General features: G+C 44.0%; 1 protein-coding gene and 1 pseudogene across 1 annotated transcript; one reads left to right on the forward strand and one right to left on the reverse strand.

Moving 5' to 3' along the window:
* Positions 1–1,925: 1,925 nt before the first annotated feature.
* On the reverse strand, positions 1,926–8,662 carry LOC143882918 (putative xyloglucan galactosyltransferase GT20; annotated as a pseudogene).
* A 6,317-nt stretch (positions 8,663–14,979) lies between these two features.
* LOC143882919 (uncharacterized) lies at positions 14,980–18,351 on the forward strand. Its single transcript, XM_077386297.1, has 3 exons — positions 14,980–15,217; positions 16,202–17,420; positions 17,670–18,351. Exons 1-3 carry the CDS (start codon positions 14,980–14,982, stop codon positions 18,349–18,351), a joined length of 2,139 nt encoding a protein of 712 aa, XP_077242412.1.
* Positions 18,352–20,606: the final 2,255 nt, after the last annotated feature.

Genomic DNA, 20,606 nt, shown 5'->3' on the forward strand with positions numbered 1-20,606 from the left:
TTCTTACTTTCTTGTACTGATATTATACCTTTAGTTGTAGCTTGCATGTGTATGTCCACCAGAACTTAGACACCCATTAGGCATGTCACTCATAACCTAGCTTTGCTTATGTGACACATTTTTTTCATTTCATTTTGTGTATGCTTATTTCTTTATCCCCAGGAAATGCATGCTTAGGTAGACGATTCCTGAGAATTGTTCCTATTTCATATGATTTTCATCCGAAACTCTTTGAGGTTAATAATAAATGGCATAAGAGACCAAGTGCTTGCACTCGGACGAATTGGGGGTGCTCTTCAGACCTTCTCCATTCGTAATCAGGCACGAACTCATTCATTTCTGGTTATCCATGGTATACAGAGCATATTTTGTTTAAGGATCCATGGCCGTATACCATGGATGGCGACTCTGAGTTTGTTTAGATACGTTTCGAATCCGGACATGTTCCCGAATCGAAAGGTATCTCTTTTATACCGCCACTCGTGCTATGCTATGAGGGTGGCATCCGTTTCGAGAGTTCCTTGGTAGAGCTCTCCTTCACACGTGGATGATCCTAGAGGCCGCTGGGGGCTCGTCCCCCGCCTCTCTCTCAGGATCGGGGTCCACTCCTGGGAGCTGGAAGAGAAAATGAGATCGAAATATCTGTTCCTATTTGAGAATTCAGTTACGCGATGAGTAAATTTCGAGGACGAAATTTTTGTAAGGTGGGTAGAATGTAAATACCCAAAATACCCCCTTTTAAATTTTTGCCCCCCCTCTTTTAAAGAGGGGCGTTTTTGTCCGTTTGAAGTTGACTTAGATTAGGGCTTCCTAATAAAGCCTATAAATACATCTTTTTTGTGGCTAAACAAACCCTAAACGTTTTGTTAAGCCCCAGAGATAAAAATCAGCGAAAGAGAAGGAGAAGACCGAGGAGATTGCGATTTCGAAGTCGAAGCTGCGAACCAAGGTAAGATTTTCGGGGTTTGAAAAGAGAAAAGAAATAAGAACTTTGATTAATATGAATTAGAAATAAGAATCTTTGGGTTGATCTTGAGTTTTCTTGGATCCGATATTGATTTAAGATTCCAACGAACTCAAAATCGATATATAAGAATCTGAATTTAGAAATTTGAGTTTTGGAGATTCGAATAAGAATCTTTAGCGATTTTTCATAAATCGTGTGTTAGAATTCGGAGCGTGAAGTCAAGTTTGATGGATTCCTCTCGTTGATACGAATCCATCGGATCCGACCTCGCGCAAAGTGAACCCCAAACGAAGGAGTTATGGCCGTTTTAGTGAGAAAAAGGGTGAAAAATCACGTTTCGGAGAAATCTGGGTCCGCGCATGGGGCGGACATCCGGAAAAATGGCGGACGTCCATGAGTACCAAGTTTGGGAACAGATGGATCCGCCAGCGCGACAATTTTTCCAAAATTTTGGAAATTCATAACTTATTTGTTTCTCCTCCGTTTTCGACGCTCTTGTACTCTACGGACATGCCGGAAATGAGTAATTTCTGTTAAAAATAGTTCTAAGAGGTTTTGAAAACTTTATAATGATGATAATTCTAAAATACTAAAAGAACCCTAGGATGGTTTACCGATTCGTTTCCGAAGGGACACCAAAGGTTGTCTTATGTCAGTATGAGGACATATATGTCCGATAGGAGAGAAATTAATAATGAAATTCATGGAGAATATCCATATTCTTAATTGTAGGAAACTAAAGTGATTAAGAAAAAGGAAAAGTTTTCGTCATTGAGGTACGTATTAACGTACTACTTTGGGTATTATAAACCCTTCTCATTTGAATCAGTATTGACTTTGGAAACCTGTATTGATGCCTTTGAACCTCGGAATTTGCTTTAAGTCTAGCATGTCGTTTTGTTCCACCCACTGCTACTTTAGAACCTTTGAAACAACTGTATGAATATCTGTCTGGACTTTAGACCTTTGGAACCATCGTTTTGAATTTTGAATCTTTAGAACTATTTGAATATTTAGAAGTATCTGAACCTCTGAAATAACTGTTCTGAACTTTGAACCTTTGGAATAATTGTTCTGACCTCTGAACCTCTGAAATAATTGTTCTGAACTTTGAACCTTTGGAATAACTGTTCTGACCTCTGAACCTCTGAAATAACTGTTCTGAACTCTGAACCTTTGGAATAAAGCATATACAGGGAATAATCTTTAAACTAATAATTATATGATGGCATAATTAGTTTTTTTTATTGCTTTATTTGATGACAACCATGTCATTATCCTCCATTTCCTTCATAGAAACCTTTCTTAGCATCTCTACCACATCTACCTTCATCTTCCTCACTTCTTCGTGATCTATGTAGACCGAATACTGCTGATAATCCTCCGGCAAGTGCCATGGGTATTGGCAGTATGCGGTGAAAGGATTGAAGAGTACCGAAATACAACCCGATACCAAAGAATCGAAAACCGATTTTCTTGTCGGACTATACCCTGGTGGCTGTAGGTAAAATTTCGACTCCGTAAAAAGCTCAATAACCAACTCCGGCTTCGCGCACTCCCGGACTTACAATCGATGAATCGACAGTACCTGTTGAAGTATAAATAATTAAAACGCCAACTCTAACGCTCAAGCTTTTGGAGTAATTTGTTGTTTAACATGGTATCAGAGCTAAAGGTTCTGGGTTCAAAACCCAACAACTCCTAGATATTAAAACTCCAAGTGTACTGCCAACCCAAAAGAGGGGCCACACGTGCCACGTGTATGCCCAACCCAAACATGGAGGAGCCACACGCGAGGGGGAGTGTTTAAGTATAAATGATTGAAAAAAGCCTACTCTAACAGCATAAGCTTTTGGAGTAATATGTTGTTTAAAATTACGTTGTGCTCTTTGTGCATTTGCTTAATCAACACCGACCGAATGTTCTCCGATGCTTTAGGCGGTCACCGCCAGCAAATCCAACAAGATTCTTACGTTGGGAATGGATGGTCTTCGATTGCCATTGAATTATATCTTCGTCGGATCGAGGGTGGAAGTGGGTTGGATGAGGAATTCCGACGTCGTTGATGTGCCATGGCTGTCGTTCGATCAAGAGCTTTAATGGGTTTTGCATTTGATTGAGCTCTAAGAAATGGGTCCCTCAAGCATCTTTGTTTCCCCTCCTAAAATCCCAAGAAATTTTATCCAAAACAAAGACATGATCTTCCCCAGAGTTTCTGGGAGAGTTCCTACCCCAGGAACTCTGTGTCTCAAGCCATTTGACCAAGTCAAACCCTAATGAATCTTTGACCTCTTCACTCACATTCTTGAAAGGCCACCTCAAAATGTCAAGCCCACCATAGAAAGGAACATAGAAGAGCTTGGCTTCTTCCCGTTGTAAACCCTACAAGGATGCTTTACGACCCGCGAATGGAAGATCGGTTCGAGCTAGTACTGATGAGTATTATACCATCCCTCACCGAGCTAAGCTCGCCCATCACATCATTCGCAAAATACCTGCAAAAATCCATCCGTGGAAGCATTTTGCGGCATTGGTCCACTAGGTCTTTGTTAAATTTGGTTGGCAAATTGTACACGAAGATCCCCGTTCCATCATAGGCTGCTTGGTTTGATGGATTTCTTCTTTCTTCTGGTGAAGATCTAAGAACTTTCATTTGCTCCTCGATTGCCTTTACCACACTGGCAACCTCCTCTTTCGTGGCTTCCTGGTTGTTGTTATTCTGGTTGCCAGTCATATTATAGCTATAGGCCTGGTCTAAGGGAGCTTTGGGTGCAGACTGCGAGTTTTGCAAAGGAATATTCCAGTTGTTCTTACTGCTGTTATTGTTGTTCTGTATAATGACTTTATTGGAACCCGTGTGGGTTTCTGCCGTGAGGCAATAATAATTGAGCTTTCGGGAGGAAAAACATGTTAGAAAATATTATGGTTTAAGCAGGATGCTTAAAGCATTATACCCAAGGTATCTAGTTTGGAATACCAAGTTTGTTGCCTCCAGCCCCAATATATAGAGATACACCAGGGTTATTGACTGGTCAATGGACTGTAGCCTATGTAGGCCCACTACACCGGTCCATTATCTTATTGTGCTTATATTAGAACTTATATGGGTTATATTATATACTCAACAATCTCCTCCTATGTTCTACATATAGCACAATCTAATAGATAGATAATGTAATGTCCACACAAAATATTGAATCATCCATATCACCATATCAAAAAAGTTCCGTAATCCAACTGAAAATAAGAATACTTTTAAGAATAACCAAGAGTTTTAGAAATATTCTAAACTCAAACAAAAGCAGCTTCACATGTAAGTGAACTATTTATTCAACTGAAAAGAAAATAATAGTCTCCTTATGTCTCTATAAGGATTCACTCATCAAGTACGTCATCCTCATCAAAATCCAGATCTATGCAAGCTCCTCCATTTTTGCCAATTCCTGTAAATTACCAAATATGAATTTTATGAAAATGAATCTAATCGTTTGTGTAAAATATTAAAGTATCTAGTTCTACCAGAAGAACTTAGTACAATTTCATAATTGGTGAAAACAAATATCAATATCAATAAGCATCAACATCAAGTTTCAAGTACGAATAAGACCTAAATAGTTGCTTTTGCAAAGAACCATTCCATGTTTCCATTTGGAATGTTACAGCCATCTTATCCAAATTCGAGTTAAGTTGTATCATCAAGTTTGGAATGAAACAACTTTCCCAAAAAAGGACATGTCATCAAATGTGGAATGACACAAAACAACTGTAAACATCATTGAAACATATCACGTTCTTATCTTGGCCAAAAGAGAGAGATTTAAAAATTCAAAATAACATGGATGTAGGTTAATACATGTCTATACAGTCTTTAAACCCATCTCCCTTACAATTTTGAATATTCGATCTTTGTTCAGTCCCTTTGTGAGAGAATCGGCCATATTATCCTTCGATCGTACATCAATCAAAGTGATAATCTCTTGTTATGAAAGATAATGCAGTGTGGTATGTTTCAGCCTGACATTTCTCCTCTTACCATTAAAGAGTGAGTTCTTTACAATCATAATTGTAGCTTAATTATCACATAACAAACTTAAACAATTAATTTTTAAACGGGTCAATGGAATGTCCAAGATTAGATCTCTTGTCCACTCTGCTTCATCTCCTGCAGAAGCTAAAGCTTAAAGTTCTGATTCCATAAATGACAGAGCAATGCAAGTCTGTCTCTTTGACTTCCATGCAACAGCTGCTCTACCCAGTGTAAATATATAACCACTGGTAGATTTATTGTCTCCTAGTTTCGAGTCCCATGATACATCAGAATATCCTTCCAGGTTAGGAGGATGACCACTATGACATAGAGCATAATGTAGAATACCCTTAAGGTATCTCATCAGCCTCATAAGGGCATTCCAATGCTCATGGCCAGGATTACAAGTAAAACGACTCAGCATGCCTACCGTGAAGGCTATGTTTGGTCTAGTGCAACTCATTGCGTACATGAGACTACCAATCAGTTTAGAATAATCCAACTGATTCACAATGACTACTTCATTAGGTCTCAGCTTTTTGGTATAATCAAATGGTGTCTCAATTAGTTTACACTCACTGTATCCCCATGTAGAAAGTAGTTTCTCAATATAATGGGCTTGGCTAAGAGTGATCCCTGCCTTTCAAAACTTACTTTCATACCAAGTATGGTGTCTACCACATCAAGATCTTTCATGTCGAATTCTTTAGCCAACATTGATTTTACGTCACTCACTACAGAGAGATTGGAACTGAGAATCAACATGTCATCTACATAAAAGTAAATAATTCAACCTTATTCGACACGGAACGAAAGTAAAGGCATTTATCTGAGTAACTGGTCTGAAAACCAAAGCTCTTTACTACTTTGTCGAATTTTTTTGATGCCACATTTTAGGTGTTTGTTTAAGACCATACAAAGATTTGTTTAACTTACAAACTTTGTTCTCCAAACCTTCTATGACAAACCCTTCAGGTTGGTTCATGTAGATTTTCTCTATGAGGTCTCCATTAAGGAAATCCGTCTTTATATCCATTTGATGCACAACATACTTCTTAATAGAAGCTAAAGCAAGAAGAATTCTTATTGTAGACAAATGACAGACCGGTGAGTAAACATCAAAGTAGTCTATCCCACTGACTTGATTATAGCCCTTAGCTACTAAACGTGCTTTATACCCAGCTATGGATCCGTCAGGATTAAGTTTCTTCTTTAAAATCTACTTACAGCTCACAGTCTTAGTCTCTTTTGGCAAATCGACTAGCTACCAAGTTTGATTTTGTAATAGAGAGCTCATTTCATCATCAATGGCTTCTGTCCCTAACAAAGAGTCCCTAGATCTAATCCTTCTTTATAAGTTGATGGATCACTCTCTAAATGGTAGGTCACAAAGTCCTTACCAAAATTTTTGGGTACTTGATCTCTTGTAGATATTCTTAACTGTTCTGATTCAGAAATCAGTGTGGGACGGGTGTCAGAAATATTCTGTTCAAACTCTACATGCGATTCTGTAACCATTTCTGTAACGCCTAGTATGGTCAAACCGATCAGCAACACTATCTTCTGCACCACCTAGATATATACAAGTGTTGGTTCTAGGCCCCACTTTAGGTCTCCTAGGGTCTTGTATACGCATATAAGCAATACAACCCCAAGTCTTAAGAGTGTCATATCTACAATGATGTTTATGCCATAACTCATAAGGAGTCGAGGTCAATTTAGAGTGTGGCACTCTATTCAGGATGTGATTGGCAGTCAAAGCTGCTTCTCCCCAATAACAAGTAGGCATGCCAGCTGTCAATAACATAAAGTTTTACATTTCTGTTAACGTCATGTTCTTACGTTCTGCTATGCCATTAAATTAAGGCGAGTAAGGAGAGTAGTTTTAAGTATTATTCCTTGAGAGGCACAGAATTTCTTGAACTCTGTCATAGTGTATTCTCCTCTATCACTCATAAATCTCTTAATTTTCAAGTTCAATTGATTTTCAACACGATTCTTGAAAATTTTAAATTTATCAAAAGCTTCATCTTTCGATTTTAACAGATAAATATAACAATATCTTGAAAAATCGCCTATAAAGTGTTTAAATACTTCTGACCACCTCTAATAGTGAAACTTTTAAAATCACAGAGGTCATAATGCATTAACTCAAGAAGTTGTGTGCTTCTAGAAACCGAGCGAAAAGGCTTTCTAGTGATCTTGGTTTGTGCACACACTTCAGATCTGTCAAATCTAATTGATATATCTAAAGATATATTATAAGTTTTAGCAAGTTTGACCATTTTCCTATAATATATTAACTCAAAATCATAGAGGTCATAATGTATTAACTCAAGAAGTTGTGTGCTTCTAGAAACCGAACGAAAAGATTTTCTAGTGATCTTGGTTTGTGCATACACTTCACATCTGTCAAATCTAATCGATATATCTAAAGGTATATTATAATTTTTGGCAAGTTTGACCATTTTCCTATAGTTTACATGTCCCAATCTAGTGTGTACAACGTAGGATAAATCAAAGTTGAACTAACCTGACTAATTGTATCATTTGTTAAACTCATTATATACATACCATCAATCAAGAATGCACAACCAAAATAAAAAGAGTTAACAGTTAAAATTACTCTACCACCCAAAAAAGAATAACACATGCCAGCATTGTCTAAAAGACTAATAGAAATTAAATTCCTTTGATGGCAGGAACTACTTTAACATTTTTTAAAGTTAGTATTTTACCTGAAGAAAGGACCAAGTTCGCAGTTCCAGTGTGAGTCACCTCCGCCTCTGCTTCACTAGCCACTGTAATGGCCTCTTTGCTTCAACATCTGTAAGTAGTTTCTTGTAGTTGTAAACATGGCAGATTGCTCATGTATCTAACTACCAGTCTGAAGAGGTACTGCCTTACCGTTGCCCAACATAGTAACAAAACCTTTAGGCTCAGGACTGCCCACCATCATAAGAGCTTCCTTCTGTGGTGTGTCAGATTTAACTTTCTTAGGTTGCCTACAATCTGCTGCAAAGTGACCTCATTTCCCATAGTTGTGGCACTTGCCATTTTTTCTGAAAGATAGTCATTTTGGCCTTCAACTTGGGTTCACTTTTAGGTGACTTGGATTTCTTAGGAAATTTCTTGGGATTTGTTACCGCGTTAGCAGCAGACTGTTGCTGTCTAACCATCTCCAAGTTATTCCTGGCTCGATTCTCATCTTCGATTCGAATGAATCGTTTGAGATCATCCAGTCCTACTTGCACCTTTTTTCTATACATTTTAGTTTTGAAAGAGTGCCATGCAGATGGTAACTTCTATATGATTGTACCCACAAGAAAAGAATCACAGACAATAATTTTCTCATTGTTTAATTTAGATCTCAAGTTCTCAGGATCAGTCACTTGAGGAGTGATTTCCTTGTCTTCTTGAAACTTGAAATCCATGAATTTGTCAACAAGATGGATCTTGGACAATTCTTCCTCCTTCTTGAATTGAGCATCTAAGTTATCCCATATTTCCTTAGCAGCATTATATTTGCTATAGGTTTCTGCAAAACGATCTGAAAGACAATTTAATAAGTAGTCTTTGTAGAAAGCTTCATCTCTAAGCCATTGAGATTCATCAACTTCTTCAGTTGAATCAGCAAAAGGACTCAAAACGGTGTAAAAACAATTCATTTATTTTAGACCGAATTGAGTCTTTCGCTTCCATGAATTAAACTCAGACCCACAAAAGGATTGAAGTTTGATCATCTCAAACGGAATAGTATTATTGTCCATTGTATATTTTAGAGTAAACTAGAATTGGAAAGAGTGCACCTGGATTGGAGAGAATTCAACCACGAAGAGTTCAATCGTCTACTTTTTCTCTCTTGTGCAGAGAAGTTCGGCCCACAAGGATTGTGGTTACCAAATATATTTCGTCCACAGAAGGAGAACCTCATCACAGCGATGATAAAAAAAGGTTTCGGCTTCCAAAAAGCAACACTACAAGGGTCAACTTCTTCTCCCTCGGGGAGACGCTTAGACGAGATCACAAAGCAATTCTGCCCAAAATATATGACTCCAAATTTTCGGTCTCTACTAGAAACTGAATTTTGTAATCCCAAAAATTTGATTTCCACGACAATTTCCGCCTAAGCACGATTATTAGAAGGTTTTAGTCACAAAACCTTCTCGTGAACGGAAACAAGAAAAAGAAGCCGAATATTGAAGATTTTCTATGCAGGAAAGAACGATTCTGCTCACCAACAATCACTCCAACAAATTCCAGATCCCACCGGAATTCCTTCTGTCGCACACAAGGGGCAAAAAAAACCCTTTGCAACCAGCGGCAAGAATGTTACCGGTCAATGGTTTTCCGGGTTGTCCAGCCTCTTAAGCGAATCAAAAGAGCATCGGATACCCAAAACGAAAAACTCCACAACCAGATGTTTGTGACCGGCGGCTTGCCGAGGAAGATGATGATGGAGACTGGCGAATTCTCCTCCTTTTATATGTTGCCTTCGTCTCCTGTAAAACAGAAAACCCAAAATGAGGCCCCAAAGCTAAAAACAGAGATGTGGGTTTCACCACCGTGAGTTTCGAACGAGGAGTAGAACTTGTTCCGTGGAGGAAAAATTCGAGCCGTGAATCCAAAGTCGAAAAACTCCTCAAAACGTGAATCAGAATTCAAGAGAACAATACCCACACCCAAAATGAGTTAGGGTTTTGATGATGCTTTAAGATTGTTAGAAAAGATTAGGGTTTAAGCAGGATGCTTAGAGCATTACACCCAAGGTATCTAGGTTGGAATACCCAGTTTGTTGCCTCCAGCCCCTATATATAGAGATACACTAGGGTTATTGACTGATTGATGGACTCTAGCCTATGTAGACCCACAACACCGGTCCATTATCTTATTGGGCTTATAATAGAACATATATGGGTTATATTATATTCCCAACAAAACAAACATGGAAAATGGAGACAGATAATAAACGGAGGAGCACCACAAGGAGAGAAGGATAAGAAGAAGAAGAATGGGCGGTATTGGGAGACGCCGACGTACAAGTAAATTAAATGAAACAAACCCACCTCTTTCGCGGCCTTCTTGCCTTTTGAAAATCTCTTTCGAACTATGGAAATGGCCATTTTGGTTGTTCTAATCATGGTTTTAAATTTTGACCGAAATCTGAAATTTCAGACCGAAATTTCGGATTTCGATGGAGACCGACACCGAAATCAATCAAAACCGAAACGGTCATTTATTTCGGCCGAAATTTCGGTTTTTCTGAAATTTGACCCAAAAAATCTGTTTTTTTTTTTAATATTAATTTAATATTTCACCGAAATTTCGGCCAAAATTTAATAATGAATAAAATATTGTTTTCGGGTTTTGTACCAGATTTCGACCGAAATTTTGAAATTTCAAGGTCCGAAACCGGTACCGAAACCGAAATTTTAAACCTTGGTTCTAATGACATTCTCCATCTCTCCTTCAATTGCTTCTTTTCTAGCAAGGTGGGAGCCCAAGTTCATGGGAGTCACAACTCTGAAAGGATGGCAACTTAGAGGGATGCACGTTTATTTTTATGCATTACTTTATTTAAATTTCTACATACAACCCAGAAGCCACTGAATCTTTCATTGTGCCAGCCAAATAATCATGATTCTATAATAAAGTAGGAAGAGTCTACTGATTGCCGGCCTAATAAAACCCCGTGTACAGTTTTTAAGTTATAACAGACAGCCGTTATTGAAAAATTGATTCCTGATTCAAAAATTTTAATGCTATTGCTCTAATAATGAAACATTCAAATGGACTGGTTTATTGTTCTTCAAGGGCACCCTGGAATTGTCTGCCAATTTGAAAACAAGGCTTGATGATCTGGACCGTCCAACGGCTCAATCATTCAAGATTGGTCCATGGTGAGAAAAAAATTGCAGATCTGATAAATGATCTTATCCTGGCATCCAAAAATGTGGCTAATTGTTGTAGATTTTACATCTATAATATAGATTGATTTTTTGATCTAATGTTAAAAAACAAAGATTTGTATAGATATATCTAAGCTAATTGATCTAATTATCTATAGTCTAATAATTTATCAATCTATCTATAGATCTACGATGGATCTCATTAATTTAAATAATCTAACAGCATTGATTACTAGAATACAAAGAAAATCGTAAACTATTATCTTTCGGCCATCGATCAATACCTAGATCATATATCGACGGTCTGGATCTTTCACTACCTCTCTTTGGCTCGATTTGATCTTGCAATAGGGGTAGATCACCGTTCAATCAATGGATGCTTGTGGGGATCATTGTCATATAAATAGAAAATCATGTAAGAGTTTTGCCCATTATAGACTCTATCAGCTAGTAAGCTCCTTTGATCTTAGCAGATCACATTTAGCTGCCCATCCATCCATATCAAATTAAGTAATCAAGGTGCATCAATTTCTCAATTAACCTTATAATCACTCCCTGATTATGACTATTCTTGGTAAATTAACATCTAACTCCTTCAGTCCCGACCATTCCTGGGCCAATAATCAATGATAGCCCAAATTTGGTCTTAATTCTCCTACTTGGGTCATCAGTGATTATAAGACCAAACTTTATCACTTTTCTAGATATAATTATTCTTGTGGTACCAAAGAAAATAATGTGATTAACACGTTGAGGGCATGTTTGGATCTAGGGAACAGAAAATTACGGAAAGGAAAACTTTCCTGGGAATGTTTTTAATGGTTTTTGTTTTCTGGATTTTTTTTTGTTTCTACAGTATGGTTCAGTTTATTAATTGTCTGAAATTTTAAATTATAGGGTTTGGTTCCACCCTCAGGGCAATGTTTTCATTCCATTTCTCTTTCCCAACATTAGCACTCCAAAAACGCATCTGAAACAGAAATAGAAACAGAATAGGGAAAAATCAAGAAGATTAAAATAGAGAACTCGAAAACCGTAGCTCAAAATCTTGAAATTGCTGAACCAAGTGGAATTTCTCCTGCCTCTCTGTTCCCAAACATTGTAATTTCTTTGCAGATCCAAGCGAAGAAGAAGAAGAAGAATACTTGGGAATCAAGGTCAAGATCTAAGGAAAAGATGAAATAAAACTCATTGACAAGTGAACAAAACACCAATTCAATTCCCAAAATGTGCTCATTACAATCTTCCCATCAATTTAAATGTGATGGGGTGTAAAAATGCTGCAGCCTATCGGCTTCCGACACGTGTCTCGGGGAGGGCCCACCACAGACCAGCCTATCAGCTGCCGACATGTGTCCTGAGGTAGGCCCACTGCAGATCCCGCGTCAGCAAGGGTAGTTCGGTAATTACCTCAGAGTAGGTGAGCTCGGACCTATGGCTGGTCGACACCTGCCCTGGAGCATTAACTCCCCACCTACCCCAAATTTCCTCTATAAAAGGACTTCCAAAGCTCATAAATCGGGGTAATAACTTCTCACCCACCACTCTAAAAACTCCCTCTTCACTTCTGCTCATACTGACTTGAGTGTCGAAGGGCCTGTCCGGAGTACACTCCGGGTCGGTCATTCTGACCTCATTTGCTTCTGTGCAGAACACAGTTCATCCGGACACTATTTCCTTCTCTTAAGCTCCTCGGGCCCTCCAGCTCGGCTCTTACGTCACTGTCATATCTGTCAACCGATTTTGGGCCTAACAGATTGGCGCCATCCGTGGGACGCCCGAACTAAAGGCTGTTCCAACCACTTCACAAAAAATGGCAGGGCGCAAGAGTGCACGGGTGCCAACCGCACGGACTACCCGAGCCGTGCTACCCGGCAGGACTCAGAGCGAGCGACTCGCCTCGCTGGTGGTGGCAGCTTCTGCCACGGCTGAACAGAGCCAGCCTTGTTCGGTACACCTCAACTCCATGCCCACTCCGGATCAAGTTCAATCCCTTTTCCAACAAATGACGGCTCTCGTCGGGCAGTACCAGCAGCTACTCCAGGCGCCTCCCCAACTTCCTCCAGAAGTTCCACGACCTGTCCCAGAGAGGCCAGATATCAACAGGGGAGAATCGTCGCGCCATGGTGAGGACCGAACTCACCAGTCCACCAGACAAGTCCATCACCCCGTAGCCAGGCATGCACAGACAGAGCCGCACCGCCGTCGGAGGTCGCGGTCTCGCTCTGTGCAAAGACGCCGAGCTAATGAAGAGCGCGCACCACAGGCGAAATCCTGGTCCCGTCGCAGGAGTCCGGAAAGCCACTCCGGTTCCGCGGTGAGCCAATCTGTGGAAAGAAACAGGTCACCAGACCGCAGAGCTAACCCGATGCTGCGAAGAATAGAAGAGATGGACCACCGCATAGAAGAGCTCGCAAAAGATCACAGCCGGCCTGCTCCGCGGGCGTTCTCCAGTAGAATGCCGTTCACCGACCACGTGATGGGTGCCCCAGCACCCAGGGGATTTAAAATGCCAACTGTCCCGCAGTATGATGGGACCACAGATCCCGTGGACCACTTGGAGACGTTCCGAACAATGATGCTCCTCCACGGTGCGTCAGATGGCTTCCTTTGCAGGGCATTCCCGACCACCCTGACAGGTGCAGCAAGGGACTGGTACTCAAGGATCAGACCGAACTCCATCAGCAACTTCGACGACTTCGGGGATGACCTGGTCCGTCACTTCATGAGCAGCCGCAGGCCAAGGAAGACAACAACATCCTTAATGGCCTTGCGGCAGGAGGATAATGAACCTCTCAAAGTCTTCGTCAGCCGTTTCAACAGGGAGGCGCTTCAAGTGCCAAATCTAGACCCCTCGGCCGCCACAAACGCACTTCTCGCAGGTGCAAGATCTAATGATTTCCGCCGAGCAGTGGCCCGCCGGATCCTCACTCTCTAGCAGACCTAATGGCCGGGGCAGAGGAGTACATATCAGTGGAAGAGACTCTGGCTGCTCTGGACTCAAGTCGGAGGAGAACCTCTGATGACAAGAGCCAGGACAAGTATCCTGCTAAGCAGCGCAGGGATGACAAGGTTGCCATAAGAGAAAAGTCCCCCCAAAGGAGGGAAGAGAACTTCACCCCTCTCAACACCTCCCGAAGACATATACTGGCTGCCATCAGCGGAGAAGAATTCATAAAGTGGCCAACCCCAATGATCTCTAAGGGAAACAGGAGAGACAAGTCGAAGTACTGCCGGTTCCACAAGGACCACGGCCATGATACAGACGACTGCTGGTAGCTGAAGGAGGAGATCGAGCAGTTGATCAGCAGAGGCTACTTGAAAAAATATGTCCGAGGCGACATCCGCCGAAGTGACCCCAAGGAGAAAGGTCCCCAGGGCCGAAGCCCTCAGCGGTATCGAAGCCCTCAGCGGTATCAACCGCCCCCAGCCCGAAGACAATCTCCTCCGCCGCCTAGTCCACCACCAGAGGCACACCGCTCCCAACCAAGGGGAGTCATTGGCACAATCATGGGCGGTCCGGCAGCTGGAGGCACCTCATCCGCTGCTCAAAAAGCTTACGCACGCCGAGTCAATACTGTGCACGCATGCAGCAAGAAGGCGAAGACGGAGAATGAGATCTCCTTCTCGGATGCAGACCTCGACGGCCTGATATTACCACATGACGACGCCCTGGTCCTAACGATGCTTGTCGCAAACTGGGAGCTGAGGAAAGTCCTGGTAGACAATGGGAGCTCAGCCGACATCTTATACTATCACGCCTTCGAAAGGATGATGATAGGTGTCGCTTATGGCCGGCGAACTCAGATCTCTTCGGCTTCTCAGGAGAGGTAGTCAAGGTTGAGGGACAAATCGAGCTTCCTATCCTCGTCGGAGAGCCACCTTGCCAAGCCTTCGTCATGGTCAACTTCCTAGTAGTGAGGGCCACTTCGGTCTATAACGCTATTTTAGGACGGCCTGGGCAGAATCTGATCCGCGCCGTCACGTCTGCTTATCACCAGAAGATGAAATTTATTACGACAAGTGGCGTCGAAGAAGTTAGGGGAGACCAGCCACAATCTAGGGAGTGCTATGCAATGGCACTCAAGGGCAAAAATGCAACGGAGTCATTCCCAATCGAGCTACTGGACCTGAGGGATGAAGCTCAAGGAACTCAGCCCGCCGAAGACCTTATATCCATTCCCCTGTACGAAAATGATGATGAGAAGGTGGTTCAGATTGGCTCCTCTCTAGACGACGACACCCGGCGCAGCCTCACCCAGTTTCTTCAGAACAACGCAGATGTCTTCGCATGGGCTCCCGCAGACATGCCCGGTATTAATCCGGAGGTCAGCACGCACCGGCTAGGTGTTGACCCAACCTGCAGACCGGTAAAGCAGAAAAGGAGACACTTCGCCCTCGAAAGGCGGCAGGCGATCAGAGAAGAAGTGGAGAGGCTCCTGAGGGCTGACTTCATTCGAGAAATCCAGTACCCGGACTGGTTGGCAAACGTAGTCCTGGTAAAAATGGCAAATGGGAAATGGAGAACCTGCGTCGACTTCACTGATCTGAACAAAGCATGTCCCAAGGACAGTTACCCGCTTCCAAAGATCGATCAACTCATCGACGCCACTGCAGGTCACGAGTTACTGAGCTTCATGGACGCCTTCTCCGGGTATAATCAGATCAGAATGTATGAGTCAGATATCCTGAAGACCTCCTTTGTAACAGACCAGGGGACCTACTGCTACCGCGTCATGTCCTTCGGCCTGAAAAACGCCGGAGCAACATATCAGAGGCTCGTAAACAAGCTCTTCCGGAATCAGATCGGCCGCAACATGGAAGTCTATGTCGACGACATGCTGGTCAAAAGCCGAAGCGCACACGATCATGTCTCCGACCTGAAGGAAACATTTCAAGTCCTAAGAAATCATAAGATGAAGCTCAATCCCACCAAATGCACTTTCGGCGTCAGCTCAGGAAAGTTTCTAGGGTTTATGGTTAGCCAGAGAGGGATAGAGGCCAATCTAGAAAAAATCAAGGCCGTGGTGGACCTCACTCCGCCGAAAACCATCAGAGATGTGCAGCGACTGACAGGGATGATAGCCGCGCTGGGGCGCTTCGTCGCAAAATCTACGGAGAGGTGTCTCCCCTTCTTCAACGTAGTCAAAGGACTCAAGACCGCGCCCTGGACAGAGGAATGCCAGGTCGCCTTCGAGGAGTTAAAACAATATCTGTGCTCTCCACCGCTATTGACAAAACCGGAGCCCGGTGAGGAACTACTTCTGTACCTATCTATAAGCCCCCTGGTTCTGGCAGCAGTCCTAGTTCGTGAAGAGCACAGCCAACAGAAGCCGGTCTACTACGTTAGTAAAGTCTTGCACGACGCTGAAATCAGGTACCAGCGGGTCGAGAAATTGGCTTACGCGCTGGTGACGGCAGCCAGGAAGTTGAGACCGTATTTTCAAGCTCACACGATAAAGGTCCTAACTGACCAGCCACTTAGGCAAGTTCTCCATAAGCCAGACACCTCGGGACGACTCGTTAAATGGGCCGTGGAACTAAGTGAATTTGACATCCGGTACATGCCCAGGCCCGCAATCAAGGCTCAAGTATTGGCAGATTTCGTAGCCGAATGCTCCATCCCCCAGCAGATCACCGAACTTGAAGTCGCCCAAGCCCCAGCAGAAGATGGAGCCAGAACAGGAATCATCCCCGTGCCACCAGCTGAACATGATCCCTCAATCGCCGAATCACTCTGGGAAGTGCACGTGGACGGGTCTTCGAACAGGGGTGGCTGTGGTGCCGGCCTGATTCTCACCGGACCAAACAGCTTCACCGCAGATTATGCCCTAAGGTTCGGATTCCGCGCATCTAATAATGAGGCAGAATACGAATCCCTCCTTGCCGGGATAAATCTCGCCGTTCAAGTCAAGGCCCAAAGGCTGAAAGCCTACTGTGATTCCCAGTTGGTTACAAATCAGATTCAGGGAACGTACGAAGCCCGCGACGAGCGTATGATCAAGTACCTCTCCCAGGTCCGACAGTTATCCACCAAGTTCAAAAGTTTCGAGGTCGTCAGAATCCCCAGAGCAGAGAACACAAAAGCAGATGTACTATCTAAGCTAGCCGCGTCCGGATACACGACTTTCGGGAATATATGTATGGAGTTCCTGCAGAGATCCAGTATCGAGAGAAAGGCCGCTGAAGTCATGGAGGTAGAGCACGAGTCCTGCTGGATGGACGAGATCGTCGACTACCTGCGTAGTGGGAAACTACCCGAGGCGAAGAAAGAAGCCCGCAAGGTGATCCAAAGGGCAGCCCGGTTTTCACTCGATGGCGAGAACCTGTTCAAGAGGTCCTACACCCTCCCATACTTAAAGTGCCTCCGGCCCAGCGACGCCGCGTACGGCCCGCAAGAGACACACGAAGGTATTTGCGGAGAGCACCTGGGGGGCAAGGCCTTGGCGATCAAAGTTTTGCTGAGAGGTCTGTACTGGCCGACCCTGAGACAAGATGCACTGACCCTGGTCAAGAGGTGCGAGAGATGCCAAAAGTTCTCCCCCACCATCCATCAGCCTGCTGTATCCATGGCTCCAATCATCAGCCCGCTACCCTTCGCGATTTGGGGGATGGATATCTTGGGCCCCTTTCCACCGGCCTCCGGAAGGCGCACCTTCGTAGTAGTGGCCATTGATTATTTTACTAAGTGGGTGGAGGCTGAACCTCTAGCCCAGATCACCGAGCAGAATGTGCAGAACTTCTTTTGGAAATCAGTGGTCTGTAGATTCGGGATTCCTCGCACCTTGATAACAGATAACGGTAAACAGTTCGACTGCCGAAACTTTCGGAAGTTTTGCTCCGACTTGAAAATTGAGCAAAGGTTCACCTCAGTAGCACACCCACAGACCAACGGGCAGACAGAAGTCACAAACCGGATCCTACTGCAAGGGATAAAGAAAAGACTGGACGAAAAAGTTGGCCGATGGGCGGAAGAGCTCTATCATGTCCTATGGGCGTATCGCACCACCTCGCGCACACCAACGGGTGAGTCACCATTCAACCTTTCCTTCGGAACAGAGGCGGTAATACCTGTCGATGTAGGCACCCCGTCCGCTAGAATCGCCAGCTTCAACGAACAACTCAACGGTGACGGGCTCCGCGTGAATCTTGACTTATTGGAAGAGGCCAGAGAAGAATCCCGAATAAGAGTCGCCGCCTACAAGCAGAAAGTATCTCGCTATCATGACTCCAAGTTACGTCCCATAGAGTTTCGAGTTGGGAATCTGGTCTTAAGGAAAGCTGCTATCTCCCAACCCAAGAAGGTCGGAAAACTTTCCCCAACCTTGGAAGGGCCTTACCGAATAAAAGAGGTGATTCGTCCGGGAAGTTATAGACTGGAAACACTCGAGGAACAACTACTACCACATGCCTGGAACTCAAAGAACCTTCGCAAATACCATCAGTAGCGAACTAACTGGCACAAAAGTGACTTTGTAAATATATTCTGAATATGAATGAAAGAACCTTTTTTTTTACAAGTCTCTTCATGTTCGCCAAATTGGAAACCCAGTTCACTAAAACTAGGGTACTCGACATTTGGTTCGCCACGGCTCATCTCCGCAAAGACCGGGAGCCCACTCCTGGTCCGAAACCAGCCCGGCTGCAAAAACCATAGCTCCTTGGAAACCCAGTTCACTAAAACTAGAGTACTCGACGTTTGGTTCACCACGGCTCGTCTCCGCAAAGACCGGGAGCCCACTCCTGGTCCGGAACCAGCCCGGATGTAAAAACCAAAGCTCCTTGGAAACCCAGTTCACTAAAACTAGGGTACTCGACATTTGGTTCACCACGGCTCGTCTCCGTAAAGACCTAGAGCCCACTCCTGGTCCGAAACCAGCCCGGATGCAAAAACCAAAGCTCCTTGGAAACTCAGTTCACTAAAACTAGAGTACTCGACGTTTGGTTCGCCACGGCTCGTCTCCGCAAAGACCGGGAGCATACTCCTGGTCCGGAACCAGCCCGGACGCAAAGACCTAAGCTCCTGAAAAACCAAGCACATTAGGATCAACCTAAGTCCATGACGCCTGCCTAGAGCAATAGCTACGCAGTATACGGCCAAACAGTATAAACTAGAGACGGACAAGCATAGAAGAGGTAGACAATAATTTGCTTTCCATTCATATGTTGGGGCCTCAGAGGACCATTACAAAAACAACGCCTCAACGGGCTGTTACAAACAAAAAACAAAAAAAACACAAAAAAAAAGAAAAAGTTGGGCCTCGAAGGGGCCATTACAAAAAGGAATCAGGACATCGCCAAAAAGGGGAGAAAGAGAGCTCAAGGCGCCTCGTTGTCACCATCCCGCGCTGAATCTGCCCTGGGGGCAAAAGTGCGTCTGCTGTGGCCGGCTCCTCGCCAGTAAGCGTCGGTGGGTCAGGCATAACCATCTTCGACAGATCAACGCCCGGATCGGAATCCTTGACCTGCCCAAGGCAGTCAAAAAATCCTATCTTGTAGGCCTCACTGGATAGAAGAAGGAGTTCGTCCTCCTTTTCTTGAATAGCCGTCGCCTGCCTCGTTAGGGCTCTCTCCCTCTGAGCGTTGAGGGCTACCGTCGCCTCCTCCTTCTGCGCGGCCAGCTGAGCGGCAAAATCCTCTCTCAGCCGCTTGATCTCCTCGGCAGATTTTTCGACGGACTTCTTCAGCTCCTTCGCCTCCTTTTTCAGCCTCCCATTCTCCTCCTCAGACTTGGTTATAGCCTCGGAGAATTTCTTACTCTTCCCCCGAAGATCATTAAAGTACACTCCAATCTATAAAATACAGATGAGCAAGTGTTAACACAGGTAAACGGAGTAAAAGACGAACAAAGAGAGAGCGTGCTCGTTACCTGATAAAGAGAAGAAAATACGGCCTCTTCGGCCGTAGCTGGCGGCTCATGGAGAACTTGTTGCTTGTCTTTGTTGAGAATACACTTGCTTTGGATCTCAACAGCTACCCGGCTCTCTCCAAGGCCGATATCAGTCTTTTGGACGGCCCAATTTGGCCGGAAAACATTATGTGCGGACCTCGCCGGGGGTGGAAGGGTGCCAGCAGATGTCGCCACAGTCCTCGAAGACCCTGCGCCCCGGTCAGAGGAACTCACCAACTTCACCGAACTCTTGGCCTTGGGTGGCGGCGGCGCGTCCTTGGTCGGGGCCGGACTTGCTGTCTCCGGGGCCTTCCTTTTCTGGCCCTGACGGACCGTCCCAAAGGCCCCCTTCCTCATTTTATCGACTAAAGACTGCTGCTGCATCTCTGAAAAATAGACGAAAACAAAACCAGTCAGAAACAAAAAAAAGGAAAGACAAATTTTAAAGTAGGCTATCCACATACGTGCCCGGGTCGCAGTACTAAGGCCCAACCCGACCAGAACCTCTTCCCCTTGGAAGTCTGAACAATCAGTAGGCCCCTCACGATCCAGCACCTCCCGAAGCAAAGCAAGGGTCCTCGCATCTTCACCCTCAAGGAACGGCTTGCGACTCATCGCGACTGTATCCGGGGTTCCCCATTTCAAAGGGACCAGCCAGGGCTCGCTGGACTCCTTGTCCTCGACATAAAAGAACCTGTTCCTCCACAGGTGTATAGAGGAGGGAATCCCAGTGATCATTTTTATCTCCGGACGCTGGCTAATGTAAATCCAACCCCCACCCTTGTGCCTTTTCAGTTGCGCACACGCATGGAA

The sequence above is a fragment of the Tasmannia lanceolata genome, unplaced genomic scaffold (assembly GCF_043159265.1).
Source record: "Tasmannia lanceolata isolate RefF3 unplaced genomic scaffold, GAP_Taslan_0.1 ptg000008l, whole genome shotgun sequence".
Classification (NCBI taxonomy): Eukaryota; Viridiplantae; Streptophyta; class Magnoliopsida; order Canellales; family Winteraceae; genus Tasmannia; species Tasmannia lanceolata.

What these genes read in the sequence shown, in the direction of transcription:
- LOC143882919 (XM_077386297.1), top strand. Translation starts at nt 14,980, where the DNA reads ATGGCACTCAAGGGCAAAAATGCAACGGAGTCATTCCCAATCGAGCTA. An exon ending in GGCTCCCGCAGACATGCCCG is followed by an intron (nt 15,218 to 16,201) that starts GTATTAATCCGG and finishes TGGTTCTGGCAG; the next exon opens with CAGTCCTAGTTCGTGAAGAG. An exon ending in GCACTGACCCTGGTCAAGAG is followed by an intron (nt 17,421 to 17,669) that starts GTGCGAGAGATG and finishes AGTGGTCTGTAG; the next exon opens with ATTCGGGATTCCTCGCACCT.